Consider the following 19,994-nt stretch of genomic DNA (forward strand, 5'->3'; position numbering starts at 1 on the left):
GGTTTGGTGAGAACTGTGAACTCACCAGTCTGTGAGGCAGGCTCAAATGACAGGCTTATAGGACTTTTGCCTCTGTTATACACTGTGGTTTTCATCATTATGGCAAATGACACAAAAGACATAAACAAAGAAAAGAAACAATAGGAAAAGAATCAATAGAAAACAAGAGTACTCATCAAATTTTTACCAGAGTAGGTATTCCTAAGTAACGAATTCACCCAAATATTTTCTCCTGCTAATCTAAATCTAGAAAAAGAAAAGGACTCTCACCACCTTCACTTCCATCAGACCCTGCAGGCAGAGATCTGGGAGACTGACATGAGATTTCTTCTTTTGGCTTTTGTCAGAGGTCCCAGGTTCTCTCAGCTGCAGCAGCCACAGAGTGAGTAGTGTCCAGCCAGTGAAGGTCTCTTCATGGTTGCCAACTCAAGTGGAAAAATTTTCCTACTACCCTTCTACGTTCTTTGGCTGGTCTAATAATCAAATTGACCTAAGACATTAACAGGAGAAAAACAAATTTAATTTTATATGTATGGGAGTCCCATAAAAATAAGAGACCCAAAAGGCAGCCAGGTAATTGAAGCTTATATAACATCCTGAGCTAAGGAAAGAGGTAGGGGTCTGGGGTACAAAGGGAAAGAAGGCCATTCACAGGAAGGAAGAGATGTTTTGAAAACAAAGTTTGCCCTGTTACGCAAATAAGTCTCTTAGGTAAAAAGTTATCTCTGGTAGTAGCTTTTTTCCTGGTACAGGCTCCCTTTCCAATGTAAATTTAAGCTGTTGAGGGGGAGGTAAAGGGCTTTTCCTGAATCTGATGTATTTTGATTATCTTTCGCTCAAAATAATCCTTATGCCAAAGAGACATATTTTGGGGTAGAAAAATGTGTTCCCCTTTAATCCTCCTATAATAAAATACAGAGTAACAGGAATAAAAACAGAATTTTTAAAATAAATTTATTTATTTTATTTTATTTATTTTTGGCCACATTGGGTCTTTGTTGCTGCATGCGGGCTTTCTCTAGTTGTGGTGAGTTGGGGATACTCTTTGTTGTAGTGCGCGGGTTCTCATTGCGGTGGCTTCTCTTGTGGCGGAGCACAGGCTCTAGGCATGCGGGCTTCAGTAGTTGTGGCTCGCAGGCTCTAGAGCGCAGGTTCAGTAGTTGTGGCGCACAGGCTTAGTTGCCCCACAGCATGTGGGATCTTCCCGAACCAGGGCTCGAACCCATGTGCCCTGCATTGGCAGGTGGATTCTTAACCACTGAGCCACCAGGGAAGCCCCTGTTGCTGAATTTTTAAATTCTTTATATTGGATTTCAAACTACAAAAGAAAATAGGCTCTGGTTCAAGATGTTTGTGAATGTAAGCGTATGTAGCCATTACCTTTGCCTCTCAAGAACCTATCATAATAATGGTGAAATCTGAAATAAAGGGAAGCCCACTACTATAATATGCAAGGAGGGGGCTTCAGCTTCTGAGGTATATATGTGCCCCGCAGAACTCCTGAGTAACTCAGGACGGCAAGAGGGAGAAGTAGACTGAAAATCTATGTGGGGCAGAGTTACTTCACCTACACCTTTTTCTCCCAAGCAAAAAGCCTAACAGAAAGGCATTTAACCACCCTCTTACCAATTCTTTCTTTTAAAAAGGAGCCTTTTAAAAAAGGTATGTAAAGACTGTTTCCAGGTGATCTATAATGGCCAGTATGTTTGTTACAGTTCCTGCCAAAGACTTATTCTTTCAACATTTGTAGGTTTTTAGAATAGTGGCAGGTCTCCATCTGTTCGTGGTAAAACTAAGCCTTTCAGGTTCTTTCCTAGTCCATGAATTATTCCTATTTCTCCCAGGATTTATTTTTCTATTTTTAATATTTATCTTATTCTCTCTTATGTCATGCCTATGTCAAATATCTCAACAAATATTTATGGAATATCTACTTTAGGCAAGGCAGTATTTTGGGTGCTATGACTATTGTAGTGAAAATTACAAAACGTTTGCTTTCCTAGGAGTTTACATTCTTCTTAACATCTAGAGATATTTTGTTTTCTCTTCATATTTACGAATGAAGACCGTGAGCTCTGTGTTTATGATTATCTTTACACCTCTCATTTTTCTGTCTTGATTATCTTTGCTATCTTCTTTATGTCTGTCTACTTTATAATTGCTCGTGTTCCAAAGGATTCCATCCATCTCCCTCCACTACTACCATGGAACATACTTTCGCAGGCAATACCTCATACTTCTTTGACTTCAGCCTGGCATCTTTATCCTAATTTTAGAAGCATACTTGATATTCCGTGATAGCTAGATGAACATTGCCACTAAAATATCACTCTGACATCTCAAATCTCAGAGATTCCAGCTGAATTGTCACCTATTCCTCTACTATGACAAACAAGTTATATTGCATTTCCTATATCAGTGGAACTTCTCACCATCTACTCAGTCACCTAAACCAGAAACTTAAGGTCATCTTTAAATTATCCAAGCAGCCATCAAATTTTATTGTGCTTCTTTAATACTATTTGAATCTATGTGCATCCATATCTCAACTGTCTCACCATTATTTCAGGACTTTATACTTTTTTCTTCCAGTTAATGCCATAACTCCATAAGTGGGACAATCTAAATTTTGACAATCTGTTCATATCCCTGCTAGTATGACCACTCTAAAAATTGAAAAATTTTATTCCTATTAGAAAAATCATGTTGACTGTGCATTGCTTAGAAGATCAAGTTCAACTCTTCAGCCTGATACACAATACCACTTGTTACCTCTTTGGCCTCATCTCTTCATTTTTTGCTAATGTACTTACATCTCTTCCTCTTCTACCCCAGAGTATGATGATTCATACTTACTGTTTACTGAGCCCTAAATTTTCAATGCATCTTTACTGTTGCATGCAGTGTTTATTTTGCTTAGAATAAAATTAATGAATTCATTTCATTGGCTAATTGCTAGTAGTCCTGTAAGATACAACTCAGATATAACCCAGCTTTAAGGAGTTTTGAATTATTAGTGTAGATTTCTCCTCCTAGATCATTCCATTATATCCCGTATCTGAATCTGTGTCAGGGCATCCCTCACACAGAGTGTTACTGTATGTTTATTCATCTGCCTTCTTTAAAATTTAATACATTTCTTAATGATAAGTGCTGTACTTCTTAACTATAACCCCAGCACCCAGCATTGGGCATGGCACATTCTTGGTCAGTGTTGAATGCCTGAAATAGTGATTTAGAAAAGCGTTGGCAGATATTATAACTTAATAGGCAAGAAACCCTATACAAATATGTTAAGTAAGTGAGAGAGATCTAGGTTGAAATAGATCAAATCCAGGATGGTAGGTAACAGTATCAAAATAGGTTTTCTTTGGAGAATAAAGGGTGAAAAATAAGTCTGGGATGCTCACAGTGGCCAAAAATTCTGAAGGTGTGTGTGTGTGTGTGTGTATATGCCAGTAACTGTTCTAGTTCTTAGAAATGTAGTAGTAATTTAAAAAAAAAAAGAAAGATCTTTTGGAGCTTCTATTTTGGGATAGGAATGGGGAAGAAAACAAGCACAAGATAAATAAAAAATGTTTTAGATAGTCACAAGTGCTACTAAAGAAAAAAAAATACACTGCCAGAATAGAAGATGACAAGGCCAGGGGTGGTAGATAACTGTGTTGTGACTAGTGATGTCAGAATGGATAACCCAGAACCCAGAGTTGGCTTATAATTAGTGTCTGTCCTCTACGAATGGTGGATGAGAGAAAAAGGAATTTCCCCAAAATGCTTTTCCAAATCCCCACATTTTTGCAGTGATGTTAAAGATGCTGGCTTGATGATTAAAAATGGAGAGTTTTGAATATCACACAAAGGAGAACCTCTTATTTCATAGTGAAGAAGCCTGAGTTAGGATGGTAAAGAATTTTCAAATCTTAAATGAAGTCACAGAAAAGAAATACAGTTCACATTTCCATTCGAAATTCTCATACCAGGAAACTTCTCATTGAAGGGAGCATACATTCACCTCTCAAATAATGAAAAGACATGAAATGTTTGGTTAATTGTAGTAAAGAAGATACTGAAGATCTCAAAGTATTGTATATTGATAACATGTAATATTACTTAACAGAAACATCACATTTCTTTGTGAACTTTCCAGTACAGGCATTGTTTTGATGTTCATGTTGTTAAATGCTCAGGCTTGTTTGCACTTACAAAAGAATCTTTATACTTAATTCTTCATGGAATATTGAGAGCACAACTTATTTTCATGGTTAGCCAAAAAAGATAGACTTTATATTGCTATCAAAAACTTATCCACAGGCTATAACTACTTTCAAAAAGAATTTGTTATTCAGATAAGGGTTTTTTTTTGGAACTAGGCCAAAATAAACAAATATTTTAAAAACTACAAAGAAAATACAGAGAAAATTCTTAAGATGGAAATATCTATGCTCACAATCACAGTGATGCTGTGTATTTAAACTGATATACTGTAATGTAAAAAACGTATCAGGTTGAGCTCAGAAGATTCAGGTACAAATGTTCTCAATTTCTGATTTGTCAGGGCAGATAGAGAGGAATATGATTTGGAAGAGCAATATAATACTCAGCAATCGCTTTGAGACAAAAATAAGTGGCTATATAGTTTCAAAGTCAGAGTGTTAAATTGGGTTTATGATATAAGCAGCATACACTGTAGAATGAGATAAGGTGATGTGAAGTAAAGTTAGAGCGATAAGATATTGGTGGTTGTTCAAACACGAAGGATACTGTCTTCTAGGAGCTTCAGTAGCAGGAATTAGGGATTCCATTCTTGGGAAAAATGGTAGAATATAATGTCATAGTGGGCCTAGAACCAAGACATTAAGGCATTTACTTGTCTAGGACTCATTATAATCATTTTCTAGGTACAGGATGGGTCCCAGATGAGAAGTTGTATTAGTTTTCTGTTGCTGCATAAGAAATTAGTACAACTGTAATGGCTTAAAACAGCATCCCTTTATTAGCTCACAGTTCTATAGGTTGGGATACTGGCATGGAGTGACTAGGTTCTGTGTTCAAGGTCTTAAAGGTCTGAAATCAGCATTTTTAAACCCTTGTCAGATAATTCTAACATCTAATTCATCCTGGGTTGGCATCATCTGTCACATCTTATTCAAGCTGTCATGTATCTGATTCTTGGTATAAGTAGTGATATTTTATTGTCTTTTGGACATTTTGGCTATTATGTTAGGATACTTTGGTCCCTATTTAAAGTGTTTGTTTTTTTTTTTTAATTTTTAGCAGGCATTCACTCTTTATAGGTTTGGCACACAGTTCCTGTACTTTTATGGACTGTGGTTCCATGATAACCTAATTTTCAGAACCTTTGTTGTACTCTGTTGGTCTGTTTATCTTGTGCAGGTGGGGTTACCTCTGGTCCCTTCTCATGCTGCTTATGGGGTCTGAAGTAGCTTCCCCAGGATACGGCACTTGGTGCTTCTGGTGAGGGAAGGGAATCTCTGGAACACTTGATGAAGAGTCCTTCCTGGGCCAGGCACTTGTGACAGGGTCTCCCTGGACTGTAAGGAATGGAGGGTGCTTACCAGGTTGAGAGGTTTCTGTGGAGGGATCTCCATTGCTGGTACCAGCAAGTTGCCTGATGTTTCTGGGTAGGGGAGAGGAGTCTCAGGCCCATCTGAGGAGAACATTTTCCAGGTGGGAGCTTTTTGTGGTAGGATCACTTTTGCTGGTACCCTTAGCCACTGATGTGTCTGGGTGGTGAAGGGGGATCTCAGGCCCAGTGGGGAAGGAAAGCACTTTCCCTGGTCATTTATTGTCATCAGGGCTTCCAATTGTTCCTCCTTGCAGGTTCTGCAAGGCTCACCTGGTGTTTGGGGGATTCCCATTTGATGTGATGGAGGAAGAGCCTTTTTGAGCCACTTCCTGTTACTAAATTGGAATTAGGAAATGCTGGGCCTGGATCACATTTTTTTGTTGGTAGAGGGTCATAAGGTGCCCTGCCATGAGGTTGTTCATCCATTCTGAGGGTCCCTAGGCAATTCACCTTCTTTAGACCTTTCAGAGATCTCCTTTGGTTGTCTCATATTATTTCCAGGATATATAGTTGTGCGTATAAAGGGGGAACAGGAAGAGGGAAGTATAAACCATCTTATCTGGATTAGAAGTCTTCTCTGTGCCTTTTAATGCTCACCTGATTAGGTCAGGCTGACTCTGGATAATCTCCCAATCAACTGTGCTATATATCATAATCTAATAATGGGAATGATATTCCATCACATTCACAAGTCTCATACTCAAGGGGAGGGGCTAGGATCATTGGGATCAAGGGAAGGATCATTGGGCATCATCTTAGAATTCTGTCGACCACAGAAGGTGCATGTGAATGTACTGAAGCATTAATTAAGCAATTATCATCCTTTGGAAGGTTTTAATCTGTTAGGATAGTATGAAAGCCAACTACTGTTATAATTATTCTACTCACTTTAAATGAAGTATATCTGATATAAAAAATACTTCACAAAAATCAGAATATTCAAACAACTTTCAGAAGTTAATGTAAATTTCAGAGGTTTGATCCAAGCCTTCATTTCTGGCCATGCAGATATCTTCTGTGTGAAAAATATGCTACCTCAAAGATGTTTTAAAAAACTTCACCACCACTCCCCATTTATATTTTGTAGTTATGTGCAAATACTGTGGCTGCCAGCAATTCAAATAGAAAATAAAGGTCAGTGATGTTTCTGACTTTAACTTTTTAGAGGTTTATACTTAACACTGCCTACATTTGTATAGGTTGCACGTTGCACAAAATTTCTGATTATTGCTTTAGGTTATAATACAATGTACTCTCACCTATACCAGGATTGAAAATTTTAAGTAAAATTTTCTGGACTGGCCAATACAACCCCCCAAAAATAGTTTCCAGGCTGAATTAGGAGAAAAATCCTTCACTATGTTTAGGTTTGAAGGAAGCATGACCTAAATTTTGATTTCAAATACTCAGGGTTTTGGGTGATGGTTTTACTGGGGACAATTAGAATTGAACTATGTAGACATGTTTTTTTGAAGCCAAGTTTTACCTTTAAGGCTTTCATATTGCAGCTTGTGAGGCTCCAAGCAGCAATTGGGTACTTTGGGTCATTCACACAAGGATTAAGAGTCATATATAAACCATAAAACCCTTTATAAGAAATCAGAATCTGTTTTAAAAATTAATTGTATGAACTAAACATATATAGAAAGAAATTGAAGCTTGAATATATTTAAGAAGCAAAAATTAAAGACATACCTATAACTGCCCTTTTTCCTTAGTTGTTTATAATCACAGCAAATCAAAGTGTGACGTGTTTAAGAGAAAGGTAATTAAGTTCTAAGGCTTTGTCATCTTATCACTTTTAAAAATACAAGATCTGAGTAGATGAAAGGAAAATAGAGAGGGTTGTTAAACAGCTGAGTCATAGAGTGGAATAGAGAACAAGCGGAAGAGGCAAGAAAGCATACACAGACTGGGTTTGAAGAGAGTTGGGAATACTGGTTGTGGTAGATGGTCTCTGATTTGCTTACCGGATCTACTCGCCATCCTTCCTAACCCTGCTCCGTGATTCCAGGAGGCTGACCTTTATCAGCTTCATCGACCAGTCTCTCTGTGTCTTCAGGTTGGGTTTGGCTAATATGAACTACTGACAAGAGATTAGAAGTCAGGAGGAAAGAAGGTAAGGGTATTTATTTCCATGATCTGCCCCCTTCCAAACTTTAGGTTGGCAGTGGATGCGATTTTCTAAGGTTACATCTCTTGTTGGGTGGACTTCTACTACAACTCTAAGACATTCTGGGTTGCAGGAACTGCTATCTCTCTATGCCCCTTCAAACCTAGTGGTTATAATACTGGCTTTTCACAGTTGCTAGCCTCAGGGTACTTCATCATCTCTTGGTTTCCCTTCATTCTTTACACACTTTAGTCTCTTCATTAAATGCTATTCCATCACTCTTTTAAAGTGTCCCATCAGTTTTAAGCTAGAACTGACTGATACATTGGTAGTGGGGAATAGGAGAAACTTTAAGGTAGTGTTAGGGAGGTGGGATAAACTGCTGTGGAGAGAGATAGGAAGAGAAGGGTTTCAAAGCTTTTTATGGCATTCTATGAATGTAACATGACTTCTTTATGTGAATGACTCTAATATAGTCTTAAATTGCTTCTTTTTTTGTGTGTGTGTGTGGTTCGTGGGCCTCTCACTGTTGTGGCCTCTCCCATTGCGGAGCACAGGCTCTGGACGTGCAAGCTCAGCGGCCATGGCTCACGGGCCCAGCCGCTCCACGGCATGTGGGATCTTCTTGGACCGGGGCACGAACCCGTGTGCCCTGCATCGGCAGGCATACTCTCAACCACTGCACCACCAGGGAAGCCCTATAACACTTATATTGCTGAGAATTCAGATCTCAATTAGAATTTTCACTCTCATTGGAATCCACTACTTGCTCACGACAAATAGGACAGGTAGAGTGCTCAGACAGCCAGCGGTCAATGCAGTGAATGTGATATTCATGGGAGCAAGGTAGGATGCGAAGCTTGCTGTTTTCTGTGTACTCTGTAATGCAAATGCTACAGGCTTTTAATGCATCATTTTCACCAAAAGATCTTACAGCCAAGTTGTCAATCTGTGCTTTGGTGAGTCCTGTAGTTGGGTACAGATTATCTCCACTTAAGAGGAAAAACTGTTGCAGATTATAGGAGGGCCCAGAGTCACTTTCATTAAATATTACTGGGGTCATTCGTCTACTCCCTTGCGTGGTCTCTGATGATACGTCTGATGATAAGTTTCTTTCTTCACTGCCTTCAAACATCAGTGAGCTAATTCCTGAATTTTCATCACTTGAGCTGGAACTGGAAATAGGACTGGAACTGGAAATAGGACTGGAACTGGAAATAGGACTGAAACTGGAAATAGGACTAGAACTGGAACTAAACGTACAATTGGGTCTTGAATGACAAATCAGTGTGGAACTTGAATGGGTATCATAGCTAGGATTTGAATCACAACAAAATCTACCACTACTACTACCATTAGGACCATCTCTTCTATTTGGTGACTCTGGCCATTCCATGTTTTGACTTGGAGGTGAGACACTGTGCTCTAAATTACCGTTAATGTCCATAAGGTTACTTGAGTTACTAAATTCTGTCATTGTCTGCCTTAACATGCTCTGAATTGGAACAGATGTTGTATCATTTAAGCTAGTATTTAAAATTTTACAAACGGGATTTCTGATGGTATTGACATAAGCTCTCACATCTGCCTGCTCAGAATGTGAATACATACGCCTCAGTCCTCATTCACTTTCAGAAGTGACAGTGTTGTTTGGTGTCTCAGATGTTAACTGAGTTCTACTAGCTCTGCTGTCTCTCTGAGAATATGCTCCAGAATGAACTTGTCCTACTTCAAGATTGAAGGGTATGGTTGGATATATTTTCCTCATTCCCCAAGATTCACCACTGCCAGTTGTATCTGGAGAATTTTCTCCATGAACGGCATTCCTTGTTCTAGAAGTTTCAATAAGACCACTGTTTTGCAACTCAAATCCAGTCATTTGCTGTCTCAATATTTCTTGGTGCTCAGTTCTAGAAAATCTCGCATTCTCACTTACCAGAGGCTGCTCAAAAGTCTGAGATGGTATACTATGATTAAGTCTTTGTACAGTTTCCCTAAGTGAAGGTGGAGGCGACCAACTTTCAATTCTTGCTCTGGTTCTCCGATACTCTGGGCTCCTACTTCTTGCTCTTCTCTGACTTCTGGTAGGTGGGAATTCCATTAATGTTTCAGTTGTATCTTGTTCAGACATAGATGGTCTTGTAAATATTGATTCAGATTGTGGATTGTCCACTTGCCTTTGGCTGTCTTCCATATTTTCTCTTCTGGGAAGTCTTGCAGATGCTACATATTGATTCTCTGGATTTGGACTCCCATTATCAAGGTTAAAATTTATTTCTAAACTGAATCTGAACTGATCACTTTTAGGATTAATTTGGCTCTCTTCTCTCCAAAATTGGTTTTCTCTTTGTCCACTTGTCATATTTTCAGTTTGTCCAGAACAGTTAAGCCAGTCTATTGTACAGTCACCACTAGACACATCATCTGAAGAGTCTCCTCTATCTGTTAACAAAAAAAATGGGGAGGGTGCATAAAAGAACTACCAAAATTAGAACCATCATAAAATAGCACTCTGAAACTTTGTTTCAAAAACAAATAAAAAATGAGAACTTAAATACTCAGGTGTTTTAAACTGATTTCACATTTATAGAGTTAATATTTTATAAACTACACTGTCTAGATTTATAAGTAAAGGTAGAAAAGTTTCAATTCCATCTGAAAAGAGTGAGCTAATCCTAGATAAACTTAGAGAATTTTTTAAGAAGGGAATCTGGAGGAAGTCTATTTTTCAGTATTTCATCATATACACAGCCCTGTGTACCACTGTAGGAGGAATGTCAAGAGACTTTTTTTTCAGTCCACTGTCAAAACACTAATACAATTAAACAAGGTAAACACCAGTTAAGGTACAATGCTAATATTTTAGTTCAATTTACATTATTGTCTAATTTTCATTAGTCTCCAACATTACTATTTCTAGGCTCTTCATTTATGTGCTTTTGATAATATATAAGCTGTTTTAAAATATAAGATTATTGCCCAAACATAAACAAGTTTTACAGGTTTAAAAGAGTTTGAATTTTGAATACTTCTTAATGTTACCAAGATTTTTAATTGACATTAAATTGAAGGACAGATCAAATGAATAGACTGAACCTAGCATGGTACATATAAGACCATATTCAAGAACCAAAGTATTATAGTATCCTCTTCATTAGACAATAAAATCCTCTACTTCACACTGGGAGAGAAGGCACCAGACCTGAGGTTCGAGCAGGGTTTCTCAGCCTTAGCACTATTGACATTTTGGTGCCGGACAATTCTTTGTTTTGGGGAGCTATCCTGTGCATTGTGGGATATTTGGCAGCATCCCTGGCCTCTGCCCACTAGATGCTAGTAACACCCATGCCTCCCCTGTGACAACCAAAAATATCTCTAGCCATTGTCAAATGTCCCCAGGTGTTGGAGAGAGCAAAATTGTCCCCAGTTGAGAACCACTTGATTAGAATATAAAATATTTGTTTGCTTTTTTTACATGTCTATGTAGAAAAAATAATTCAGGAAGTAGGAGGGACTTTCAATTGAGGTAGAAAACCAAGAAAAATACAAATAGGCTACTTCACACTGTTTCCTAATTAAAACAACCCAAATGTGAATCAGGAAAACAAACATACCTTGACATTCTCACCAAAAATCAAGTAAATGCCAGTTCTTTTTATGAGAAGTTACTTACCAAATTAATTTATGTTACTTCTGTATAATTTACTATTTACTATTATGAAGTTACTATTTACTATTATGAAGTTCCTTATTCATCCCATCCTATTCCCTCCAAAAGCAAAATATACCTGTATTTTCATCTGAGTCTTGTGGTGGGTTTTCTTTAATTAGCTGAAGTCTTCTCAGCAACTCTTCTTCTGTACTTTCACCTGGAATGCCTAGAAGATTGTTGTCTCTCATAAGTTTGTAATCTTCTTCACTCAGATTATTTACAAACCTGGAGAAATCTTCTTCCCAAACCAATCGGTCCGTTTGACTTATGCGTTGGGCCGAAACTCCATCTCCTTCATCATTGGAATCCGAGTTTTCCATCTTAATAATAAACAAGTGGAAAATTATCTGAAATTCACGACATAGTGTTGAAATTCACCAATGGTCATTTAGTTTTCTTTGCTTTCTACTTCCGGCCAGAGTGTCCGGTTCCGACGCAGTCGGATGACGCTCCGCATAGATTCCTCCCTTCTCTCGGCCTGACTCAGTTCTGTAGCCCCTGGTGACGGAACAGTTGGGAGCTGCCTCTATTCCGGAAATTGCTGGACGTTGCCTAGGCACCCATTATCTTCTCCACTGTTACCGAGTAGCGACTGGATTCAGGTTAGATTTCATTTCATTCAAAACCAGCCAATGTTACTGAGGGTTTATAGTGTGCCAAGCACCATCCTTCACCTCGTTTCACCCACATGAGCCTATTCTCAGGTTTTCAGGAGGCGTTTTCAGGCTCTGATATGCTCTATTTATTCGTTACATTACATATGACTGCCTTCTTCAAAATGCCATGCCAAAGTCAGCCTAGTTAAATGCAGCAATTCTCATTTTCAGGTGCTCAGGGACCTCCGCCTTTTCTCTTCATGAATTTCTCAAATCATAGACTCTCACTAAGAAAGCCCACAATTTTTGATAATTTACCAGGGCCCTAGCTGAGTCTCTTTAGTGTGTCCTCTCCCTTTTAACTGTTAATGGCTTCATCTTGCATTATACAGTCCTTCAATCTTGTTTCAAACAAACAAACAAGAAACACCAAAACTTTGGCAGGCTTTTCTCCTCAGCCAGGGAATTCCTTCTCCACAAAAGCATCAGGTTCATTTTTGTCCTCCTTTCTCATAAATATTATAAATATTACTTAAAACTAGCCAGAACATCACAGGAACTTTTAAGACAGATACATAATAGTTACTTTGTGTGCCACAATGAGTACTGACTTTGCTGATTTTGTTGCATGTATCACCTGAAAGGCTTGGTGAAAATAAAATAATGCTCATTTGCAATGCTATCTGAAGGAGACCTCTAAGAGCTTCTGGACTCATTAATATTACCAGCCCCACTTAACACTTGTTTAGGAGCTCTTCGTTCAACTTATTCATGTAAAGACAAGATTTGGCTGCTGAATTTGAGACTTTATTCAATTTGACTTATTTAATAATTAATCCATCCAACATAAACTGGGTCAGTTATTGCCTTAGAGGCTAGAGATATGTCAATTGTTGAAGCAGTTTGTACTCCCAAGTAATTCACACACCAGGTGAGGGAAACACCACATAGAAACTATCAAAATACAGTATATTTTATAATAGATTTATATATGCAGTATTGTGTAAGTACAGAGAACTGTGTAGCAATTATTTAATGGGAGTTGGGAAATGTTTCACAGAGGTATTATATTTAAATCTGAATCTTTAAATATAATTATATTTTCTGTAGATGGAAAGTGGCAGTTATGTGTTGCTAGAGAAAGACTATGTCAGATGGAAGAAGTAGACTTGAAAGACCTTGGCTTGTTTGGGCAACTGTGGCCACAATTTTGGGGTTGGGTGGAAATGTGGAGTTAATCTCAGAAAGAATAATTGACACAAACTATAAGTTGAGTTTTGATTTTTTTCATGTAAGAAATAGGACACTGATTAAGATGTTTTGGTATTTTTTTGAGAACAAGCAGTAGATTTTAATTTTGTCTGCTTAGTGTCCCCTTAACATACTTATGCTAATAGCATCCTGATTTTCATGGGGGAAAAACCCATTCTACAATCTTAGTCCACTTGGTTTAGGTTTAGCTGAATTCACTGCCATGGCTAGAGGAAAGGACACATGATGCAGCCATGTCCAATCAGTATATCTCAAATTGGTTATGGTAATTGGTTTAAGCATGGGCATGTGACCAAAAGTATATTTAAGAGTTAAATCTGAGATGTTAGCTAGAACTACTGAAAATGAGAAATCATTTTCCACTGCGGTTGCTAAGCTGGTAGGATATAAACCTGAAGATGTTTGTGGCTATGTTATGTCCCAAGAATGAGGAACATTGACATAAAGAGACAGAGGAAAACAATAATGGAGAAAGAGCAAGATACCTGAGAAAAAAATTGAGAAATACCTGAAGCTAGATGTGCCTTAAGATTTTTAGATCTGTAAAACAACGTATTTCGTTTTTAAAATGTAAGCTTTGAAAGATTCCTGCCACTTATCATTGGAAGGCTCCTAATAGTTGTAACAGGAGAGCCATATGATTGGTGATGTAATCAGATGTCAAAAAGTAATTTGATACAGGGGATGGGGTCACGGAATGAGTGAAACATGTGTGGGAGATTAAGTGGTACAAACCTCCAATTACAAAATAAAGGAGTCAAGGGAATGAAATGTACACTGTGGAGAATATAGTCAATAGTAATGTAATATCTTTATATGGTGACAGATGGTAACTAGACTTGTGATCACTTTATAATGTACAGAAATATCTAATCACTGTGTTGTGCACCAGTGACTAACATAGTGTTGTAGGCCAAGTATACTTCAAAAGACAAACAAACAAACTAATAGAAAAAGAGATCAGATTTGTGGTTACCAGAGGTGGGTGGGGAGGTTGGATGAAGGTGGTCAAAAGGTACAAACTTCTAGTTACAAGATAAATAAGTATAGGGATGTAATGTATAACATGATTAGTATAATTAAGACTGCTGTATGTTGCATATGAAAGTTGTTAAGAGTAAATCCTAAGAGTTCTCATTACAAGGAAAAAATATTTTTTTCTTTTTCTTTTATTTTGTATCTATATGAGGTCATGGATGTTTGCTAAACTTATTGTGGTAATCATTTCATGATGTATGTAAGTGTAGGGGAACAAAACTTTCCACCACAAAATGCTTCTTTGGTATGCAGATTATTTCAAGCTGAAAAAAAATCTAGGCCCAAAAGTCTCAGGAAGAAACTTTGACCTTGCTCCTAACTGCCTAAAATAATTTAGATAGAGGGCCAATTATTCCCCAATAGAGCTATCACCAGAGATATCTACAAAGAATATGGGCTAGTAGTGGTAGGAGAAACTCAGCAGGGCCTAGAGATCAGAGTCCACTCTGTGTCCATTGTCTCTCTACACGGCCCATCTACCAAACATTTGCTTTTCCATCTTCATATAAATCACCTTGCTCCCATTTGAAGTCTCAAACACTACCCACAGCATCCTCTTTTGTTTTTAGCTGAAGATCATATTTAAGGTGAGGGTTTCAGCCATATTGGTCATTCAGTTTTCCTGGGACTCTCTCATATGTACATGTTATTAAACTTTGTTTGATTTAATAACATGTACATGTTATTAAACTTTGTTAGTTTAATTCTTATACCAGCCAGAAGAATCTAGAAGTGTAAAGGAAAATTTCTTATTGTCCAACATAAGTCAAATCATTATGCTGTACAGTAAGTCCCCTACAAAGGAACGAATTCCATTCCGAGAATGCGTTCGTAAGTCCAATTTGTTTGTAAGTCCAACAGAGTTAGCCTAGGTACCCAATTAACACAGTCGGCTATATAGTACTGTACTGCAATAGGTTTATAATACTTTTCACACAAATAATACATAAAAAACAAAAAATAAAACATTTTTAATCTTACAGTACAGTACCTTGAAAAGTACATTAGTACAGTACAACAGCTGGCATACAGGGGCTGGCATCGAGTGAACAGGCAAGAAGAGTTACTGACTGGAGGAGGGAGAGGAGGTGGGAGATGGTGGAGTTGAGGGATCGTCAGCAACAGGAGATGGAGGGCAAGCTGCAGTTTCGCTCATGCCTGACATTGATGCACATGTTCTGGTTCCTTGCTGGATTCAGTTCTATCTAGCCTCTTTTCTCGTCATAGATGACATGGTACCACTGGATTGCATTCTGAATGGCTGCTGCAACCTTTGTGTACTGTTCTTTGTTTGGATCCTATGCCTCAAAAACTAACAGTGCCTCCTCAAATAAAGAAAATCCCCTTGCCATTTCCCGCATGGTGAATCTCTTCGGTTCCTCAGTTATTTCTTCTTCCTCTTGTCTCTCTTCATCCTTTCTCTGGGCTGCCAATTCCATCTTCTCACCTCGCTCCACTCTCTCAATTATTTTCAGTTTTGTTTCCATCGTTATCACTGCTTCTTAGCAGTACCAGCTACATCATCGCTGCTTTTATGCTTGCTTTGGGACATCCTGGGCTTGAAATAAAGATACTGTACTACTGTATTCTATACAGTACTGTAAAGTACACAAAAGCACAACCACTTGTAGAGGATGCACACACATGACAATGTACATCAGACACGTGAACTAACTTACATGATTGGATATGTGACCACACGTTCGCATATTTGACCTTTCACAACTTAAAGGTTCGTGTGTAGGGGACTTACTGTATGCCTTAAACTTAATGCTAAATGTCAAGTATATCTCCATAAAACTGGAAGAAAAAAACAAGTAATTTATAATAAAATTGCCATGTAAAACTTACTTGCTTTTGTCCATTCTATAAAGTTAACATGTTTATACAATTTAAGTTTAATTGGATTTAATTTTTATGAAAAAATAAGCAAACAGAATTTTTCTGTCATTTATTTGTTTAATAAGTATTTATTAGGCTTTGAAATTCTGTAAAGTTGAAGGAAATGAATATTTTCATTTGATTATGAATGAAATGTTGTTATGACATATAATGTTAATATTGTGAATAAATTTCCTACTTCTTTGTACCATGAGGTCCTTTCAGAATGTCCCTATTTTTGTATGTGTCTCATTTATTATACAATGTATTCTGATACCTTGGCCCAGTAATACTCATTTAATTCTCATATGAAGAGAAAATATCCTGAGTTAAAGTACCACTGAACATTTGGCTTATATTAAGAAACAGAATGGTCCTGGTGGGAACTAAAATGTCTTTCACCGATACCTTACTAATGAGTGAGATAATGTTATGTGACCAGTTAGCTCCCTGGTGGGATTTTTAGGATGCCTAAATTTAGCAAAGTCTTAGTGTAAGTGTGTACTTATGTGTGTTCTTGCATGTATATGTGTGGTGTATTTAAGAAGTTTTAACAGATGTTTGGTTAGGTTAATAACCATTGGCTTAAGTGTGGTTTCTGGATACTAGTAATAGGTCTATTTCACTGAAGTTTTGAAAGTTCCTCTACAGTGTGAACATACTTTATCTAGAACTTTGAATTCCTATAACACTATAGTTATTGTCTACTTTAAAGTCTTGTTTTTAATATTTGTTCTATGCATAAACAAAAAGATACAGCATGTTGTTTAGTACTTAGAAAGTTACAATTTACTTCTTAACATTTTTCGTATTTAAGTTCGTAACTGAAGATGGTCAGATTGACCACTTTGGGAGTGAAAGGAAAAAATAAAGGCATATTTACTTTTAAATTCACCTGCTAGATGTGCTCATTGTATGCTCTGTTATATATGCAAGGCCAGGGTGACTGGAAGTGCAATTGTCAGGCTTTTTCATAAACTGGATAACCATTTGTTTCTGCGCAGCACATTACCTTTACATAGGAGCAATCAGGAGAAAAGGTGAAATAGGCAAGCATTCTGCACTACAGAATACCACCTTTAACAGCTAACCAGCATTACTCAACTGCTGTACAGCTGTGTCTAGTGCACAAAAATACATAGGCAATTAGAACTATGTTTGATAAATAATCCTTTAACAAAATTCTTTTCACCTTAAATGTCTCTATACCAGTGCAGGTCCAGATTACCAGTTAAACCCAAAGGTAAATAGCACATGTAAATAAATGTATAATAACTTCAAGGAGGTCTTTATTTTTAAAAGAATGATGGCAATGATGAGTCAATCACTAGACAGTTTTTGACTACTCAGAAAGAAAAGGCTGCACACATTTTCTTAAATCAGGAGGGCCACAAATTAGATAACAATCTGTTTACTTTCAAACAAAATGCAGTAAAGAGAAATGAAGTTTTACCTCAAATATTCAAACCAATAATAACTTGAAGTTGTTCACCTCACTAACTTAGAAGATAGTTGAATAACAGCAACAAAATACCATACAAAATGAGGTTTACCACTTGAGGCAAAACTTAAAACAAGTAAAAACTTATACAACATGCTAAAGAATAACCTTTTCAACAGCTAGTGGCTTATTTCAAGGACTCTTTGATCACCTGAGAATGTTGCTCCCCTCCCCTCCCCACAAGTCCTCAGGTTGTTTGCTAATGACTCATTATCCTAATGGGGCGCCACTCCTTCCTCTTTAGGAAACTTGGAGGGATTTTTCAATTGTGATCAGGACTTGGGCTTTTTTCTGGTGTAAGGCTTATTGATCTAGACCTGGACGTGGTTGCTGAGGAAGATCTGGACCCAGAGGAGGACTTGGACTTGGAACTTCGAGTAGATCTGGATCTAGAGGTTGATGGAGATCTATCATCAGAGCAGGATGGAGACTTCGCATGGCTGAAGGGAGATCGACGCCGAGAACTGTAATCAGAAACTCAATATGGGTCCCTTATTCTGCGTGAAAAAAATAAAAGAGTCAAAGTTGTCATGATCTGTGATTCCAAATTATATAATTGAATATAACTCAGATTACTAAAATTAAATTTTCTCATTAATTAACCAGATATACTTTCTGATGGAGTAAGTTCATTTGATGTGACTTTCATTTAAAAAATTTTTAGAATTAATATTTCAGCAAATTGTTGACAAGGCATCTTTTCTTATGTATCATGTCCATGGGACTCTAAGAAATGAGCTTGACAATGATAGGGGTAGAAAATAGTATTCCATTAAGTATTTCTCACCTGCAATGAACATTGTGTGCTCTTTACAAGTGGCAGGGAGGGGGAAATTTCCCCCTCTACCCCTCTTGAGTTCTTGTGGCTGGACTAATAAGAAAATTGGCACAAGGCAGATCAACAGGAGAAAAAGAAACACGTTTTAATTCTTGTGCACAGAAGTCTCATAGAAATGGGACCTAAGGAGTAGCCAAAGCAGGAAGCTTTCATACTTTTTAGATAAACTATAAATTTGTGAGGAGTTGACAGGACAAAGAAACTTAGGCTTTTGGTGCTGAATTAGTGAAAAATCTAAACAGGTAGTAGGGGTAGTCAGTTAAAGAAGTAATAAGGTTTGTTTATACAGGCTTCTCTGCCTGAATTCCCTGTCTCTGGTGATAAGGTTGTCCTTCTACCTCCAGATGCAGGGAGAGCACCTTTCACATGAGAGATTTATCTCCTGCTTTCAGAGGGACAGAGAAGAAGTATCTTGTGTCCCTTTTGTACTGGCTGTTTCTTAAGTAACTTTAATTTAAAATAATCAATATGCCATTGATTGGCATTGTTGGGCCCCAACAAAAGCCACAGCATCTTCTTTTTTTTTTTTTTTCATTTTAACATCTTTATTAGAGTATAATTGCTTTACAATGGTATGTTAGTTTCAGCTTCACAACAAAATGAATCAGTTATATATATACATATGTTCCCATATCTCTTCCCGCTTGCATCTCCCTCCCTCCCACCCTCCCTATCCCACCCCTCCAGGCGGTCACAAAGCACCCAGCTGATCTCCCTGTGCTATGCGGCTGCTTCCCACTAGCTATCTACCTTACGTTTGGTAGTATATATATGTCCATGCCTCTCTCTCGCTTTGTCACAGCTTACCCTTCCCCCTCCCCATATTCTCTAGTAGGTCTGTGTCTTTATTCCTGTTTTACCCCTAGGTTTTTCATGACATTTTTTTCCTTAAATTCCATATATATGTATTAGCATACGGTATTTGTCTCTCTCTTGCTGACTTACTTCACTCTGTATGACAGACTCTAGGTCTATCCACCTCATTACAAATAGCTCAATTTCGTTTCTTTTTATGGCTGAGTAATATTCCATTGTATATATGTGCCACATCTTCTTTATCCATTCAGCTGATGATGGACACTTAGGTTGTTTCCATCTCCGGGCTATTGTAAATAGAGCTGCAATGAACATTTTGGTACATGACTCTTTTTGAATTATGGTTTTCTCAGGGTATATGCCCAGTAGTGGGATTGCTGGGTCATGTGGTAGTTCTATTTTTAGTTTCTTAAGGAACCTCCATACTGTTCTCCACAGTGGCTGTATCAATTCACATTCCCACCAGCAGTGCAAGAGTGTTCCCTTTTCTCCACACCCTCTCCGGCATTAATTGTTTCTAGATTTTTTGATGATGGCACAGCATCTTCTGCACGTTATTAATTCCTATGTATGTGCTCTGGTTATCCACTACTGCATAACAACCTACATCAAAATTTAGTGGCTGAAACAAATTTATCAT

General features: G+C 37.7%; 1 protein-coding gene across 1 annotated transcript; it reads right to left on the reverse strand.

Annotated features, from left to right (window-relative positions):
• Nucleotides 1-8,430: 8,430 nt before the first annotated feature.
• Nucleotides 8,431-11,732, reverse strand: LOC137216704 (E3 ubiquitin-protein ligase RLIM-like). The gene is given in 2 exon segments (XM_067722749.1): nucleotides 8,431-10,142; nucleotides 11,489-11,732. Coding segments are annotated over 2 exon segments (1,956 nt in total).
• Nucleotides 11,733-19,994: the final 8,262 nt, after the last annotated feature.

The sequence above is a fragment of the Pseudorca crassidens genome, chromosome X (assembly GCF_039906515.1).
Source record: "Pseudorca crassidens isolate mPseCra1 chromosome X, mPseCra1.hap1, whole genome shotgun sequence".
NCBI classification, from domain to species: domain Eukaryota; kingdom Metazoa; phylum Chordata; class Mammalia; order Artiodactyla; family Delphinidae; genus Pseudorca; species Pseudorca crassidens.